Below are 17,910 nucleotides of genomic sequence, written 5' to 3' on the forward strand. Positions count from 1 at the left end.
CTTTCCAAAATGGGGTTTGGGGAGGGAATCTGCAATTGGATCAAACTGCTCTACAGAAACATCAGTAGCGCAGTCTCAATCAATGGGTGGGAATCGGAAAGTTTCCCGATCAAATCTGGAGTCAGACAGGGCTGTCCTCTCTCCCCGGTCTTGTTTGTTTGCTGTATTGAACCCTTTGCTGAGTCTATTAGGAAGGATACGAGCATAAGAGGGGTGACAATCCCAGGCAGCGGAGGCACTCAGGTTAAAACCTCCCTGTACATGGATGACGTCGCCGTTTTCTGCTCGGATCCGCTGTCCGTGCGCAGACTGATGAGCATCTGTGACCAGTTCGAACTAGCCAGAGTTAACCATGGCAAGAGCGAGGCCATGTTCTTTGGCAACTGGGCTGACCGATCCTTTGTCCCCTTCACCGTCAGGTCAGATTACCGGAAGGTGCTGGGGATATGGTTCGGAAGGGCCCGGGCGTGCACCAAAACCTGGGAGGAACGAGTAGCCAAGGTACGACAAAAGTTGGGCATGTGGGGGCAGCGATCTCTCTCCATTGTGGGTAAGAACCTGGTCATCAGGTGCGAGGCGCTCACGTTGTTGCTCTACGTGGCGCAGGTCTGGCCCATACCCCACTCCTGCGCCGTGGCAGTCACCCGAGCCATTTTCTGCTTCATCTGGGGATCTAAAATGGACTGGGTCCGGAGGGACACGATGTTCAAATCTCTGGACAAGGGCGGGAAAAATGTACCCAACGTGACCCTCATCCTGATGACCACCTTCGTGTGTGGCTGCATCAAGCTATGTGTAGATCTCAAGTACGCAAACTCCAAGTGTCACTACGTGCTGAGGTTCTATCTGTCCCCGGTGTTGCGAAGGATGGGCCTGGTCACATTGCCGCGGAATGCTCCATGCAGTTGGGCGGTGCCGTACCACCTATCCTTCGTGGAGCAGTTTCTGCGGGAAAACACCTTTGACCACCGGTCCATCAGGCAGTGCTCTGCACGGCATGTCCTCAAGGCCCTACAGGAAAAGGGGATGGTGGATCCTGTCGGATGGTTCCCCGAGCAGACCGTCAAAGTCATTTGGCGGAATGCCTCATCACCAGAACTTTCAAACAAGCACCAAGACGTAGCTTGGCTGGTGGTGAGAAGGGCCCTCCCCGTCAGATCCTTCCTGCACACCCGAAGTCTCACCCCCTCCGCACAATGCCCCCGCGGTGGCTGTGGTGGGCAAGAGACGGTCGCCCACCTCCTCCTGGAATGTGTCTTCGCAAAGCAGGTGTGGAAAGAGATGCAGTGGTTTTTGTCGAGGTTCATCCCAAGCAGCTCTGTAACACGGGAGTCTGTGCTCTACAGGCTGTTCCCAGGGACGCACACCGAGACAAACATCAACTGCTGCTGGAGGACTATTAATTCGGTGAAAGACGTCCTTTGGTCTGCCCGAAACTTGCTGGTCTTCCAGCGCAAAGAGTTGTCCACTACCGAATGTTGCAGACTGGCACATTCCAAGGTCCAGGACTACGTGCTGAGGGACGCACTAAAGCTTGGGGCAGTCGCAGCAAAGGCTCAATGGGGAAAGACCACAGTGTAAGGTCCCCCCACCAAGCTGAACTGAGGGGCTGGACCCATGGAAAACCCCTCGGGCTGTATGCACCAAAATATAGTTTTGCTGTGTAATACAAATGTACATTGCGTGTAAAATGGAATGGCAAGAGTTGTGAGGAAACTCACGTTCTGTATTGAAGGAAACTGATTTCTTTGCACTTTCCGGAATATCAAATTGGAACTGTTTTGTAATGTTCTTTTTACAGAATTTTATGAATAAAGTATATTTTGGGGGAAATAAGTTAGACCAGACTTTAGACCTATTCAAATGTCTTTAGGATTTGGCTACATTAATCTTAAATTGAGAGTGAACATGTGAGCAGTACACATAATCCAGGATAGTGCCAAAGGGGTTAGGATTATAATCCAGCACATAGCAACTGTGGAGAGAGAGAAACAAAGTTAACATTTCAGGGCTATGAACTGGAAGAAGTTAGAGATTTAACAGCTTTTAAACAAGCAAAGAGGTAGGGAGAAGGAGAACAAAGCAGAAGGGCTGAGGGCTGAATGCAATAACAAAAGGGATGAAGGGTTGAGTAAAGAACAGGAGATGGGTCCAGAGGAGGTGCAAATTGTTATAGCAAAGAGGGAAGGCAGCACGAGTTATCTGAGAGAGAGAGAACTCTCTCATAACCTTCAAAGTGAACTCACTACAAATCACTTTTTCAAGCTATAATTGTCTTCATTACTTTACAAAGTGCAATACTGAAAGATCTACAGTTCTGGAGAAATTGTTACGAAAATGTTACTGCACTGAACCAGATGTTTCAGCAAATACAAAACACTGTGGATATTTCAGTAATAAACAGAAATGCTGGAAACACTCAGCTGGTCTGGCAGCATCTGTGGAGAGAGAAGCAGAGTTAATGTTTCAGGTCATTGACCCTTCTTCAGAACTGCGGATATTTCAGTGTTTGCTGTAACTTGGAAAGAACAGTTTTCTAATTGCCGGATTAATTTCAAATGTTTTGAATGGGATAAAACTGAGAAAAAAATGTTTTGCTTATGTTGTGTTTGTGCCCATATCACCTGAGCTCTCACAAATAGTGGAAGTTCTGCTAAAAACAGTCTTCATAGAAACTGTCACTCAGTCTACAACACGCCCTTAAACCCAAGGACCGAAACAAGCTGGGTTGCAAACTTTTACTGCGTTAAATAAGAAAATAAATCCGACATATAGGCGTGGTTAAGAGCTGCCCATCCCCCTGCTGACTGTAACTGTGGGACGGATTAAGCGGTGAGTTTGGAGGAAGGAAGAGGATTTCCCAGATCCTGCAGTTCAGACCCGCTCCCAACTCCAAGTGCTAGCCTGCAGGTGAGTGAGAATGAACACTCTGCTCTGTCTCAGTCTGCTGTTGCTGCTGGATGGTGTAAATGAGGTTTACATTGCACCAGGGATCAGACAATAGGGGGAAAAAACACATGGACTAAAAGGGCTGCCCCTGCCGATTGATGCTGTGCATGTCGATCCTGTGACTCTTCTCCCAACTTGCTTTCAGCCTCTGGTTTGTTCCGGGGCTTCAGTTTAACATGAGGCCGTACATTAAATGTCGACCTTCCGGTTCTTTGTTGTGTAGATGGCGGCGGGAGATTAATTGTTTTGACACTGACAGTAACTGCCCTTCCCTAATCCAATACTTTAACTCAATATCTCAATGATTTTAATGTGTTTGCAATTGCATTAAAGGCATTGTTTTTCAGTTGTATTTAATCTCTCCCCGCTAGTTACCTGGTTTCGTTTTCGATTCAGCAATTACAGCCAACTCTGTCTTAAGTTTCGTTTCTATCACATGGCAAGTTCCCAACTCAGTCTTGCACTCATTTAGAATCACAACCAGCAGCTTCTACACAATTGTCTGAATGTCTAAGCTACCTCTGAACTTTTATAACATGGATTGATCCTGTTCTGTTCCAGGTTGTGTCGATAAGTATGGCCACCTCATCAACGATTGCAGATAAAATCCAAAATGATTTTTTAAATTGCAAAATATGTCTCAACACATTTAAACATCCTAAAATGTTGCCGTGTCTGCACACATACTGCCAGGGCTGCCTAGAGAATGTCATCAGCTTTGACAGGAAAATCCGTTGCCCGGAGTGCAGAGAAGTTGTTGACCTGAGAGATGGGGTCAGCAAACTGAAGACCAACTTCCATATCAATAGTCTTCTGGATATTTTCCAAAGCCCAGAGAAGAAAGAGGTGATGTGCAGCCTTTGCCCCCCAGAATGGAAAAGCAAGAATTGTGCAGTGGTCAGATGTCTAGGTTGCACTAATTACATGTGCCAGTCTTGTGGGGACGGTCATCGATCTGCCCACCCAACCCACAAGATTGTGGATGTGTCCAGTTCCAGCCCTGGTGAATCTGACGCTGAGATGATGATGAAACAGAAGATCTGCTGCCAGATTCATCCCAAGGACCCGGTCAGTACTTACTGCAAAACCTGTGGTCGTGTAATCTGCTTCAAATGTTCCTCACGTTCCTGCACTAAGCATAAATTACTTGCAATGCATGCAGCAGCTGAGTCCATGAAACCTGCGGCGAAGAAGCTGATTGAAAGACTCCGGACTGATATTCAGTCATTGGCCCAACAAGAAGATGACCTGAATGAAGCAATGGTCAGGGTGAAAGTGACAGAACACTCTGTAATGTCCAGTATAGAGAACACTCTGACAGAGGTTTTAAACTATTTGTTTAAACAGGGGGATGCCATTAAAAAAACTGTCTCCGATTATGTCAAGGAACAGGAAGAGTTGTACAAGTCTGCTCAGTCTAATCTGCAGCTTCAGAAGAAAAAGGCACAAGACACCAGAGAATTCTGTGAGAGGGTCATAACGGCTGGTAAAGCGAAGGAGATAGTGTGTATACAGAGCATTATAGAAGATCAAATTAATGCATTGCAAGCATTGAGTAGCCTAGATGTAAACAAAGCCAGTCCCAAACTAATTGTCAACAAATCAATAAAGGACATAATTTCACAAACTAATCTTTTCAGTATCACATTTGGTGAAGAACCAGTTCCTGAATCCCAGCCAACTCCTACTAATACTGGGAAGCTCAAATATCCATCAGAAACTCTTCAGGCAAATGCGCCAATTGCTCAACCCAAACAAAGGGCAAATTATTTGTATTCCTTTGATACAGAGATCCCAAGTGATGAGTTTGAAGCAAAACTAACTGGAGTCAGCATTTCAAGAAATGGAGATATCATCGTTGTGGATGAAGAAAATTCAGTCCTAAAATGCTACCAAGACGGTGGAATATTGGATAAGATGATCACACTGCCAGATGAAGATGAAGATCCTTGCAGTGTTGCTGTGTGTGATGATATCATTGCCTGCTCTGCCAAGAACAGGCTTTATCTACTGGAGATGGACGGTGCATTAGTGAAAAAGCTTTTCCTCCGAGGTTCAGAGTCAGTTTATCCCATTGCTGCTTTTAAAGATGAGTATGTGGCCGTGAGTGAAGGAACTTTATGTTCTATCTCACTCTATAACACTGATGGGCATGTGGTTGACAGGGTTAAGCCACTCGGTTATGAGGGTATTAGATTTCTCTTCATTGCAATTAACAGTGATGAAGAATTCATTGTATCTGATTGTGGGAAGAAATGTATTATTATCTTCAATAGGAGTGGGGAAATTATCACCGTCTGCAATGAGAGCTATGTGAATGGGGTGCAGTCTGCCCTTAACCCTTTCAGTGTCTCTGTTGATAGAAACGACAATATTTATGTTACTGAGCCCAGTAGGATCCTCTTATTCTCACCAATTGGAATGTTTGAGGAGCAATTGTTGAGCACAGCAGATGGCCTTCACAGGCCACGTGTCATTACAATAGATCAAAATGACAACCTAATTGTAACCCAAGGCAACGGGTGTGTTTGTGTGTACTATTTGACTCTAGATTAACATCATAGGTAGAATTCAGGATAAAGATACACCATATTATCTGCATAATGAAGATCTACATGAGCCAGGCTGGGTGACAGAGTGTGTTAGACACCTGCCTCTCAAATTTAGGACATGGATTTGAATCCAGCCCTGAGCAATGGAATGAAAGGCGCAGTGGTTAGCACCGCAGCCTCACAGCTCCAGCGACCCGGGTTCAATTCTGGGTACTGCCTGTGTGGAGTTTGCAAGTTCTCCCTGTGTCTGCGTGGGTTTCCTCCGGGTGCTCCGGTTTCCTCCCACAAGCCAAAGACTTGCAGATTGATAGGTAAATTGGCCATTAGCAATTGCCCCTAGTATAGATAGGTGGTAGGGAAATATAGGGACAGGTGGGGATGTGGTAGGGATATGGAATTAGTGTAGGATTAGTATAAATGGGTGGTTGATGGTCGGCACAGACTCAGTGGGCCGAAGGGCCTGTTTCAGTGCTGTATCTCTTTAAAAAAAATAAACACATCATGTGAAATAAGTTTGAGAAATCTCAAACTGGTTCATAATGGATGTAGTTCACCATCACAAACCTGTCCTTAATTTGATATTCATTAGCACAGGCATGGGTAAGGGAATATTGACACACTGCTACACAGAAGATGTCCTTCTGTGTTCAGGCCTGTGGCAGATTAGAGCAAGCTTCACTTTTAAATGTGTTGTATCTGATACGAGTATGCTGACATCAGGTACCCAGAATTGTTCCATTTTCCAACACTTCTTTGAAACATTCCAACATTTGAATATATTTTTGTACCTTCCCTTGCAATGAATTTAAAACCAGCTAAAAATAGTATCTTGTAGCTCTTCATTCCTGCTGTTGATGGGTGGAATTGTTTACTCTTCATGTTGGCTGAGAGCTGAGGCTCAGCCATATATATCTTTATATTGGCCAATGGGATTGCAGGAAAGGGTCACTAACATATGGAAAGTCTTATGATCGCTGTTGTCCAATTGGATTCCTGGGGATCAACACTATCAATTGAAATGATCACAAGATTAAGATTGGTGAATAAATGCAAATGGGACACAAGTTTTTTTTCGTATAGATTATTTAGATCTTAGGAAAGCCATTTAATTATTACTTCAAATATTTCACTTTTAACTTGTTCAAAAAATGTGCTCTTGGAATTTTCACAGGGGAAGTTTTCCTGATTTCCTGCCATAACCTCAGTGGAATCCACAGAGAAACAGATAAATTTAGGGGGCGGAGATCAGGAGAAGTCCATGAAAATTCCACTGTGCTGTTGAAATCTCTATTCTTTATCTTCTGAGTCCAGTCAAAGCACATGTCCAGTTTTGCTGTTCGCTAACCAACACTTGGTGAGGGAGGGCCATCAGTGGTGATTCATCTTGGTTTAGATCTCCTGAGATTGGTGTTGTCTATTAGCATAGTCAGGTGGCTGATTATATAACAGCGTGAAAGTCTTTGAATGCAACATCAGACCAAAAATATTATTGTACTGAATAATTATCACATTCCATTGTACCCTATCTATTGATTGTATTTCTGTACTTTTTTTCTGTCTTGATTAGAAACTATAATAAACATATTGGAGTTCCCCAATGATTCAGTGAGTTTATCCAGTAGCTGGGGCAGAACAGCCCCCAGCTCAATGCCTGGTCTTTGTTGGATGCTCTGATCTCCCCTGGGACCATCATAGTTGGCTGAAGCATCTCTGCCTAAGATTGGTCAATCTTCACTTTTGTTTGCTGTTCAGCCACCACAAATGTTCTGTCCCTAGACCTCCAGTGAAGGGAAGGAAAAAAGCCAAAGCTGCATTGACAGAGCTTGTCAAGTATAGAAGATTAAGGGGTGATCTAGATGATTAAAGGATTTGATACAGTAGACCGGGAAACTATTTCCTCTATTGGGGCAGTCCAGAACAAGAGAGCTTGAAATTAGAGCTGGGCCATTCAGGGGTGATGTCAGGAAGTACATCTTCACACTGTCACACCAATGTGCTTTGTTGAATGATAATTTTCAACAATCCACTGACTGGAGACCTGAATTTATATTTTTTAAAGACATTTAAAAAGGAACAGATAAAAGATGACTTTGCTGGCCACCTAATTTGCAACACTGTATCCTACATTGCAAAGGCCTGTGAGGAGGGAGACAAAATGTCTGCTAATCCCAGCAAGAACCAAGACCCAGGAGGTTTAAGGGAACTGCTTGTTCTTTTTCTTTCAGCAAGAAGAAATACTGGTAACTACTATGCTTGAATCACTGAGTGACTGTCATGTGACAAGCCCCTCCCCATCTGTGGTTTTAAACTTGTGTTTCTCTGCAGCAGCAGGGAGAAGCATCTGGACTCTGACACATGCAGACCCAAGTGGGGGTCCCTCTCTCTCTCTCTCTATTCCAGCTTGCAAGCTTCAAATCCTGCCTGTTGACTGACCACCTTTGCATACTCCGGCTACAATCAGAAACCCCATTGGAGGATATCATCCCCATTGCTGTCTCCAAGAGACCCACCAAACCAGTCATCTATCTCTTCAAAATAAGCCTCAGGACCACCAAAGTCAGCTAGAAGCCAGCCGAATCGCCAAATTCCACAGACTGTATACTCCTTTTTTCTATGGACTCTAACTCAACCAATCTACCTTTCCCTACTCTGTAACCTATTTGTGTGTGTGTAAACCTCTAGTGTGTTTGTGTATGTGTGTGAGTGAAAGTTGGAGCATAGTTTATTATTTTCATTAGTTCGTTTTAGGTACAATAAAGTTAAACTCTTTCTTTGTTAAACTCAAGAAAACCTGTCCAATTGGTTCTAGTTCTGATCATAACAAGTAAGTAATCAAACACCTACTGAATTGGCCAGTACATCCACTTTAAGAAAGAATTAAACCTGTTGTGGTGAAACAAGGAAAGGGAAAAGAGGAAAGCCCTTCGACCCCACTTCACCTGACTGTAACAACACGAAGCATAGTAGAAATCTGGAACACTCGCCCTAAAAAAAGTTATTGAGGCTGAGGATCAACTGAAAATTTAAAAACTGAGATCGCTCGATTTTGGATACGGAATGGTATTAAGAGTTATGGAACTAAGGTAGATGGAGTTAAGATACAGATCACCCATGATCTAATTGAATGGTAGAACAGGCTCAACGGGCTGAATGGTCTCCTGTTCCTATGAATTATTTCAGTTTTGGGGCTCTGTTTTATGTGTATTTAAAGTTAAAGTGAGGTTAGCATTGTATCCTAATCATTTATTTTTGTGCTGACAGTAAATAATAAAAACTGAGATCAGTGGTAGGGGACATAAAGATCACTGTTAACCACTCACTGCCTAGAGTTCTGCTCTTATATAGGTGTTTATTCCCAGTGATCAGTGCAAGTGGAATTCCGAAACAGTTCAGCTTCCCGGTTTGAACCATATTCTGACTGATGGTCTTGGGAACATCTAAATGTCAACTGATTGTCCCTGATATTTGATGCTGAACACCACTACCCCCAACACCACTTTTCACTCAGTATTCCCAGCAACAAAATAAACCCAAACAAAAGTTTAAAAAGAGACTTTTATTGCTGTTAATTAATTAAATCACCAACTGGAATGAAGACATGAACAATCAGGTAAGACTCGTAGAAACAGGAATCGTATCACTGGCTTAGGTACATTTCAAGGATGTTGCCGAGCTCCGGGTGGTGGGTTGTCAGCCTGGAGACAATGTTCATCCGGCCTGCTCTGGAATTCTTGTTATGTAGTTATCAGATTCTGGAATTCTGCAATTTCAGGACAGCAGCTTTTACCTTTTTGTTCCTGAAGTTATTGTCCGTTCCCAGAATGGGAAAGCACCAAATGATAAAAGCACAGCACAGGTATCCACTAACCGTAAGGACATTTGAGAGTGGTCTAGTCAACAATTTGCCGTCTAGTTTGTCCACCACCTGGGGGTCAGGCTGGCTCTCTACTGAGTGCATGTGAAACTGTACTCCACTGGGATTCAGTGTCTGCAGAACTGTACTCCAGTGAAAGTCAGTATCCATGGAGCCCGTACCCCGTAGACAGTCAGCACCTTCAGGAACTGTCCCCCAGTGAGAGTCAGCACCTTCAGGAACTGTCCCCCAGTGAGAGTCAGCACCTTCAGGAACTGTCCCCCAGTGAGAGTCAGCACCTTCAGGAACTGTCCACCAGTGAGAGTCAGCACCTTCAGGAACTGTATCCCAATGAGAGTCAGCACCTTCAGGAACTGTATCCCAGTGAGAGTCAGCACCTTCAGGAACTGTATCCCAGTGAGAGTCAGCACCTTCAGGAACTGTATCCCAGTGAGAGTCAACACCTTCAGGAACTGTCGCCCAGTGAGAGTCAGCACCTTCAGGAACTGTATCCCAGTGAGAGTCAGCACCTTCAGGAACTGTATCCCATTGAGAGTCAGCACCTTCAGGAACTGTATCCCAGTGAGAGTCAGCACCTTCAGGAACTGTCCCCCAGTGAGAGTCAGCACCTTCAGAAACTGTATCCCAGTGAGAGTCAGCACCTTCAGGAACTGTATCCCAGTGAGTCAGCACCTTCAGGAACTGTATCCCAGTGAGAGTCAGCACCTTCAGGAACTGTATCCCAGTGAGAGTCAGCACCTTCAGGAACTGTCCCCCAGTGAGAGTCAGCACCTTCAGGAACTGTATCCCAGTGAGAGTCAGCACCTTCAGGAACTGTCCCCCAGTGAGAGTCAGCACCTTCAGGAACTGTATCCCAGTGAGTCAGCACCTTCAGGAACTGTATCCCAGTGAGAGTCAGCACCTTCAGGAACTGTATCCCAGTGAGAGTCAGCACCTTCAGGAACTGTCCCCCAGTGAGAGTCAGCACCTTCAGGAACTGTATCCCAGTGAGAGTCAGCACCTTCAGGAACTGTATCCCAGTGAGAGTCAGCACCTTCAGGAACTGTCCCCCAGTGAGAGTCAGCACCTTCAGGAACTGTATCCCAGTGAGAGTCAGCACCTTCAGGAACTGTATCCCAGTGAGAGTCAGCACCTTCAGGAACTGTCCCCCAGTGAGAGTCAGCACCTTCAGGGGAGGAGAAACAAATGTAGAAAAAGTATACACTCTCGACACTTTCTCAAATTGTTTTTAAAACAATAAGTATTCAATTTCTCTGTATATATAATTAACCATCCTCTGAGATTACAGTGATGGCATTTCAGAGAAAGGCTATGGGTAGGAAGTGAGAGCAGGCGAGTTATTTGTAAATGTTTAAAAACTTACCAGAAAAATCAATCCTGCCATCACCATCCACGTCTCCATCTGACACGAAACTGTCCATTTCAGAGTCACTCAACACTCGGGCTTCTGGGCAGAAATATTGAAGGAACAACCTTTAATGTAAACAGGAATCCTGCATCAAAATCCTGAGAGGGGAGAGCTCAGATAAACAGGAGAGCAGTGTGTCTGTTATAAGTGGCTGTATGTTATGTGTATGTGTTTTATGTTTGTGTGTGCATGTGTGTGGACTCTGATGCTTTTCTTGGTTGGTTATCCTGCTGACAGTTAAAAGTCTCGTCTGAGTCATGAAAAATAGCTTGTCCTTAAATGTAAGAAAATCTGAGAACTCATTACCTAGTGAAGTTTTTCTGGTTCCCTGTTGCCTTCCCTGTCTGTAATGTGGTTTCCTGTGCTCTCTCCTATTACTATTTCATGTTAATGTTTAAAGAGAAATGAGGAGGTTCCTACTTGAGCTCGCTCTTCTCGATGAAGCCGCTTTTGTCGTCATCCAGAATGTCGAAGATTTTTTTTATCTCTTCCGCAGATTTCTTGGCCAGGCCGGAGGTTACGGAGAATTTCTTGAGGTGGAAGGAGCCAGGATCTGGAACAGCACAGAGTTACTAACAGGGGAGCGCCGAGGAACCTCATTGTTGGGAGGGGAACCTCAGAGTTCTTGGGGGAGGCAAAGAATCTTTAAATTCTTCAAAGTCTGTTAAACGCTCATTAAATCAGCCTCAGTCAGAGAGTCAAGCACTGGCCATAAACCTTCAACAAGGCATTTAAACCTCGATAAAAATATGGTTATACAGACAAAAGCTCAGGCATGTGTGTTACAGGCAGGGTCAATGTGTTACAGGCAGGGATTATCTGAGGAAGGATATTCTTGCCACGGAGGGAGTGCAAAGAAGATTTACTAGGCTGATTCCTGGGATGGCAGGATTAACGTATGATTAGAGATTGGGTCGACTAGGCCTATATTCACTAGAGTTTAGAAGAATGAGAGGGGATCTGATAGAAACCTATGAAATTCTAACGGGACTAGACAGGCTAGATGCAGGGAGGATGTTCCCGATGGCTGGGGAGTCCAGAACCAGGGGTCACAGTCTCAGGATACGGGGTATGCATTTAGAACTGAGATGAGGAGAAATTTCTTCACTCAGAGGGTGGTGAACCTGTGGAATTCTCTACTGCAGAAGGCAGTGAAGGCCAAGTCATTAAATATATTCAAGAAGGAGATAGATATATTTCTTAATGCCAAAGGGATCAAGGGATATGGGGAAAAAGCAGGAACAGGGTACTGAATTAGACAATCAGCCATGATCTTTTTTGAATGGTGGAACAGGCCCGAAGGGCCGAATGGCCTACTCCAGCTCCTATTTTCTATGTTTCTATGTAATGGGTTATGGGCAGGGGTCAATGGATTACAGGCAGAGGTCAATGGGTTATAGACAGGGTCAATAGGTTGTAGACAGGGTCAATGGGTTACAGGCAGGGTCAATGGATTACAGGCAGAGTCAATGGATTACAGGCAGGGTCAATGGGTTACAGGCAGAGTCAATGGATTACAGGCAGGGTCAATGGGTTACAGACAGGGTCAATGGGTTACAAACAGGTCAATGGGTTACAGACAGGGTCAATGGGTTACAGGCAGGATTAATGGGTTACAGGCAGGGTCAATGGGTTATAGGCAGGGTCAATGGATTACAGGCAGAGTCAATGGATTACAGGCAGGGTCAATGGGTTACAGACAGGGTCAATGGGTTACAGGCAGGATTAATGGGTTACAGGCAGGGTCAATGGGTTATAGGCAGGGTCAATGGATTACAGGCAGAGTCAATGGATTACAGGCAGGGTCAATGGGTTACAGACAGGGTCAATGGGTTACAGGCAGGGTCAATGGATTACAGACAGGGTCAATGGGTTACAGACAGGGTCAATGGGTTACAGACAGGGCCAATGGGTTACAGGCAGGATTAATGGGTTATAGGCAGGGTCAATGGATTACAGACAGGGTCAATGAGTTACAGACAGGGTCAATGGGTTACAGACAGGGCCAATGGGTTACAGGCAGGATTAATGGGTTACAGGCAGAGTCAATGGATTACAGGCAGGGTCAATGGGTTACAGACAGGGTCAATGGGTTACAAACAGGTCAATGGATTACAGGCAGGGTCAATGGGTTACAGACAGGGTCAATGGGTTACAAACAGGTCAATGGGTTACAAACAGGTCAATGGGTTACAGGCAGGGTCAATGGGTTATAGGCAGGGTCAATGGATTACAGGCAGAGTCAATGGATTACAGGCAGGGTCAATGGGTTACAGGCAGGGTCAATGAGTTATAGACAGGGTCAATGGGTTACAGACAGGGCCAATGGGTTACAGGCAGGATTAATGGGTTATAGGCAGGGTCAATGGATTACAGACAGGGTCAATGAGTTACAGACAGGGTCAATGGGTTACAGGCAGGGTCAATGGATTACAGACAGGGTCAATGGGTTATAGGCAGGGTCAATGGATTACAGGCAGGGTCAATGGGTTACAGACAGGGTCAATGGATTACAGGCAGGGTCAATGGGTTACAGACAGGGTCAATGGGTTACAGGCAGGGTCAATGAGTTATAGACAGGGTCAATGGGTTACAGGCAGGGGTGAACTTACAACCACATACATTAGGCAGGCTTCAGACCCAAGCTGAGTTATATTATCTCAGCAAACACAGTGACAGTAATGCTACAATTGGGAAGATTGACCCTGGAGTGTGGAGGGGGAATTGAGCTGGATAAGGCCCCAGAGGAGACTTGAGCCCTGGGAAACACAAGAGTCGAGAACAACAGAAAATAAGGAGAGTTTTTTTAAAGTGCAATGTGTGACTTTACCATTGCATTCAGAGAGAGCAGCAGTGACATCAGCAGCAGCGAGGAAATCAGTGATCTTCATTGTAAACCTGTAAACAAGAAGCGATTAGACTCATTACAGTCTGGAAAAATGTCTGGAATGTGCAGGGTTTTTTCATTCATCAACCAAATGTTCTAAGCCCTTGACAAAGGGTCAGTAACTCTATGAAGATCTTCCTGTCTTACTCTCTCTATAAAGATCTCTCTGTCTCACTCTCTCTCTATATGAAGATCTCTCTGATTCTCTCTATGAAGATCTCTGCTTCACTCTCTCATTGTATGAAGATATCTCTGTTTCATTCTTTCTATGAAGTTCTCTCTGTTTCACTCTTGATACATAAAGATCTCTCTATTTTACTCTGTCTATGATTCTACCTCTGTTTCACTCTCTCATATGAAACTCTCTCCCTCAGGTCTCACTGCCTGTTAAAAGTCTACAGTTTTCATGGATGTCACAGGAATCCAAGACTGTGAAGAACTGCCAGTCATCAATGAAATTCTGAGGAATCCTGTGTTTTCTCTAATAAATTGAGAAGCAGTTGGGAGCGTAAACTCTTCTGGTAAATAAATTCTGCTGCTGGACTAAATGAAGATTACACAGGACTTAAAATCTGTGTTTGTTAGCATTTCATTTTTAATTATTTCACACATCTAAGAGAGCAGCAAAATACTTAATCATCTAAATATATTTCTGATGGTAATTTAACAAAGTAGATTAAATAATACTCACCCTTGTGCTCTTCTTTGTCTCAGGCAGGTAGTTGAGAGATGAGCACTTGCACCTGCCGTCAGTTCTGATGTTGGCCTTTTTATATATGCCATACTGGGCTGTTTTTAATGGCAGTTAAAAAGGGGAGGAGTCCTGGATCATGTAAACCATTGTGGTGGTGTGAGAATGGGTCTGTTGAGGTCAGAGTTTGCCCTGTTTACAGTACAGACAAAGCTGAACAGTATTCCAGTCCAAGAGCGAGTATGAATGGGAGATCCCAACTTCAACTCTGTACCCTATAGATCCACACTCCCCACACCAGGCAGTAGGCTGTTTGAACAGAGGTTTAATCCATTAAAAATAAACAGAATAGCACTTGTGTTCATCCACTAATGTCAAAACATCCTCGACAATATTTATTCCTCAACCAACATCATTAAAACAGATGATGTGGTCATTATCACATCGCTGTTTGTGGGATCTTGCTGTGCGCACATTGGCTGCCACATTTCCTACATTACAACAGTGACTACACTTCAAAATTCCTTCAGTGGCTCTGAATCACATGGGGACGTCCTGAGGTTATGAAAGTAAAAGGACTTGTATTTACAGAGCACCTTACACCCTCAGTACTGAACCTCCACTGTGCAGCACTCCCTCAGTAACGTCCCTCTGACAGTGCAGCGCTCCATCAGTACTAATCCCCTGACAGTGCAGCACTCCCTGAGGACTGACCCTCCGACAGTGCAGCACTCCCTCAGTACTGACCCTCTGACAGTGCAGCACTCCCTGAGTACTGACCCTCCGACAGTGCAGCACTCCCTCAGTACTGACCTTCCGACAGTGCAGCACTCCCTGAGTACTGACCCTCTGACAGTGCAGCACTCCCTGAGTACTGACCCTCCGACAGTGCAGCACTCCCTCAGTACTGACCCTCTGACAGTACAGCACTCCCTGAGTACTGACCCTCCGACAGTGCAGCACTCCCTCAGTACTGACCCTCTATCAGTGCAGCACTCCCTCAGTACTGACGCCCTGACAGTGCAGCACTCCCTCAGTACTGACCCTCTGACAGTGCAGCACTACCTCAGTACTGACCCTCTGACAGTGCAGCACTCCCTGAGTACTGACCCTCTGACAGTGCAGCACTCCATCAGTACTGACCCCCTGACAGTGCAGCACTCCCTCAGTACTGACCCTCTGACAGTGCAGCACTCCCTCAGTACTGACCCTCCGACAGTGCAGCACTCCCTCAGTACTGACCCTCTGACGGTGCAGCACTCCCTCAGTACTGACCCCCTGACAGTGCAGCACTCCCTCAGTACTGACCCTCCGACAGTGCAGCACTCCCTCAGTACTGACCCTCTGACAGTGCAGCACTCCCTCAGTACTGACCCTCCGACAGTGCAGCACTCCCTCAGTACTGACCCTCGGACAGTGCAGCACTCCCTGAGTACTGACCCTCCGACAGTGCAGCACTCCCTCAGTACTGACCCTCCGACAGTGCAGCACTCCCTCAGTACTGACCCTCTGAGTGCAGCACTCCCTGAGTACTGACCCTCTATCAGTGCAGCACTCCCTCAGTACTGACCCCCTGACAGTGCAGCACTCCCTCAGTACTGACCCCCTGACAGTGCAGCGCTCCCTCAGTACTGACCCTCTGACAGTGCAGCACTCCCTCACTACTGACCCCCTGACAGTGCAGCGCTCCCTCAGTACTGACCCTCTGACAGTGCAGCACACCCTCAGTACTGATCCCCTGACAGTGCAGCGCTCCCTCAGTACTGACCCCCTGACAGTGCACCACTCCCTCAGTACTGACCCGCCGACAGTGCAGCACTCCCTCAGTACTGCCCCTCTGACTGTGCAGAACTCCCTCAGTACTGACCCCCTGACAGTGCAGCGCTCCTTCAGTACTGACACTCTGACAGTGCAGCACACCCTCAGTACTGATCCCCTGACAGTGCAGCGCTCCCTCAGTACTGACCCTCTGACAGTGCAGCACTCCCTCAGTACTGACCCTCTGACAGTGCAGCACTCCCTCACTACTGACCCCCTGACAGTGCAGCGCTCCCTCAGGACTGACCCTCTGACAGTGCAGCACACCCTCAGTACTGATCCCCTGACAGTGCAGCGCTCCCTCAGTACTGACCCTCTGACAGTGCACCACTCCCGCAGCACTGACCCTCCGACAGTGCAGCACTCCCTCAGTATTGACCCACTGACAGTGCAGCACTCCCTCAGTACTGCCCCTGACAGTGCAGCACTCCCTCAGTACTGACCCCCTGAGAGTGCAGCGCTCCCTCAGTACTGACGCTCTGACAGTGCAGCACTCCCTCAGTACTGACCCTCTGACAGTGCAGCACTCCCTCAGTACTGACCCCCTGATAGTGCAGCGCTCTCTCAGTACTGACACTCTGACTGTGCAGCACTCCCTGAGTACTGACCCCCTGAGTGCAGCACTCCCTCAGTACTGACCCTCCAACAGTGCAGCACTCCCTCATTACTGCCCCTCTGACAGTGCAGCACTCCCTCAGTACTGACCCTCCGACAGTGCAGCACTCCCTCAGTACTGACCCTCCGACAGTGCAGCACTCCCTCAGTACTGCCCCACTGGCAGTGCAGCACTCCCTCAGTACTGACCCCCTGACAGTGCAGCACTCCCTCAGTACTGACCCTCTGACAGTGCAGCACTCCCTCACTACTGACCCCCTGACAGTGCAGCGCTCCCTCAGTACTGCCCCACTGACAGTGCAGCACTCCCTCAGTACTGACCCCCTGACAGTGCAGCGCTCCTTCAGCACTGACCCTCTGACAGTGCAGCATACCCTCAGTACTGATCCCCTGACAGTGCAGCGCTCCCTCAGTACTGACCCTCCGACAGTGCAGCACTCCCTCAGTACTGACCCTCTGACAGTGCAGCACTCCCTCAGTACTGACCCTCCAACAGTGCAGCACTCCGTCAGTACTGCCCCTCTGACAGTGCAGCACTCCCTCAGTACTGACCCTCTGACAGTGCAGCACTCCCAGTACTGACCCCCTGATAGTGCAGCACTCTCTCAGTACTGACACTCTGACTGTGCAGCACTCCCTCAGTACTGACCCCCTGACAGTGCAGCACTCCCTCAGTACTGACCCTCCAACAGTGCAGCACTCCCTCAGTACTGACCCTCCGACAGTGCAGCACTCCCTCAGTACTGACCCTCTGACAGTGCAGCACTCCCTCAGTACTGCCCCTCTGACAGTGCAGCACTCCCTCAGTACTGGCCCTCTCACAGTGCAGCACTCCCTGAGTACTGACCCTCTGACAGTGCAGCACTCCCTCAGTACTGCCCCTCTGACAGTGCAGCACTCCCTCAGTACTGACCCTCCAACAGTGCAGCACTCCCTCAGTACTGCCCCTCTGACAGTGCAGCGCTCCTTCAGTACTGACCCTCGGACAGTGCAGCACTCCCTCAGTGTTGACCCTCCGACAGTGCAGCACTCCCTCAGTGCTGACCCTCCGACAGTGCAGCACTCCCTCAGTACTGACCCTCCGACAGTATGGTGCTCCCTCAGTACTGACCCTCC

General features: G+C 46.8%; 2 protein-coding genes across 2 annotated transcripts in view; one reads left to right on the top strand and one right to left on the bottom strand.

The window, feature by feature from the left end:
* Positions 1-2,712: 2,712 nt before the first annotated feature.
* On the top strand, positions 2,713-7,095 carry LOC137353485 (E3 ubiquitin-protein ligase TRIM56-like). The gene is made up of 2 exons (XM_068019811.1): positions 2,713-2,910; positions 3,511-7,095. Exon 2 carries the CDS (start codon positions 3,526-3,528, stop codon positions 5,503-5,505), a length of 1,980 nt encoding a protein of 659 aa, XP_067875912.1. The 5' UTR covers positions 2,713-2,910; positions 3,511-3,525; the 3' UTR covers positions 5,506-7,095.
* Positions 7,096-9,060: 1,965 nt separating this feature from the next.
* Positions 9,061-17,910, bottom strand: part of LOC137353487 (parvalbumin, thymic-like) — a 37,615-nt gene continuing 28,765 nt past the window's right edge. The window contains exons 2-5 of the mRNA XM_068019814.1: positions 13,614-13,681; positions 11,204-11,336; positions 10,739-10,848; positions 9,061-9,261 (exon numbers count right to left, since the gene is read on the bottom strand). Coding sequence (XP_067875915.1) covers positions 9,236-9,261; positions 10,739-10,848; positions 11,204-11,336; positions 13,614-13,681 — 337 coding nt within the window. The 3' untranslated portion in view covers positions 9,061-9,235. The remainder of the gene's footprint in view (positions 9,262-10,738; positions 10,849-11,203; positions 11,337-13,613; positions 13,682-17,910) is intronic.

The sequence above is a fragment of the Heterodontus francisci genome, chromosome 41 (assembly GCF_036365525.1).
Source record: "Heterodontus francisci isolate sHetFra1 chromosome 41, sHetFra1.hap1, whole genome shotgun sequence".
In the NCBI taxonomy this organism is placed as follows: Eukaryota; Metazoa; Chordata; class Chondrichthyes; order Heterodontiformes; family Heterodontidae; genus Heterodontus; species Heterodontus francisci.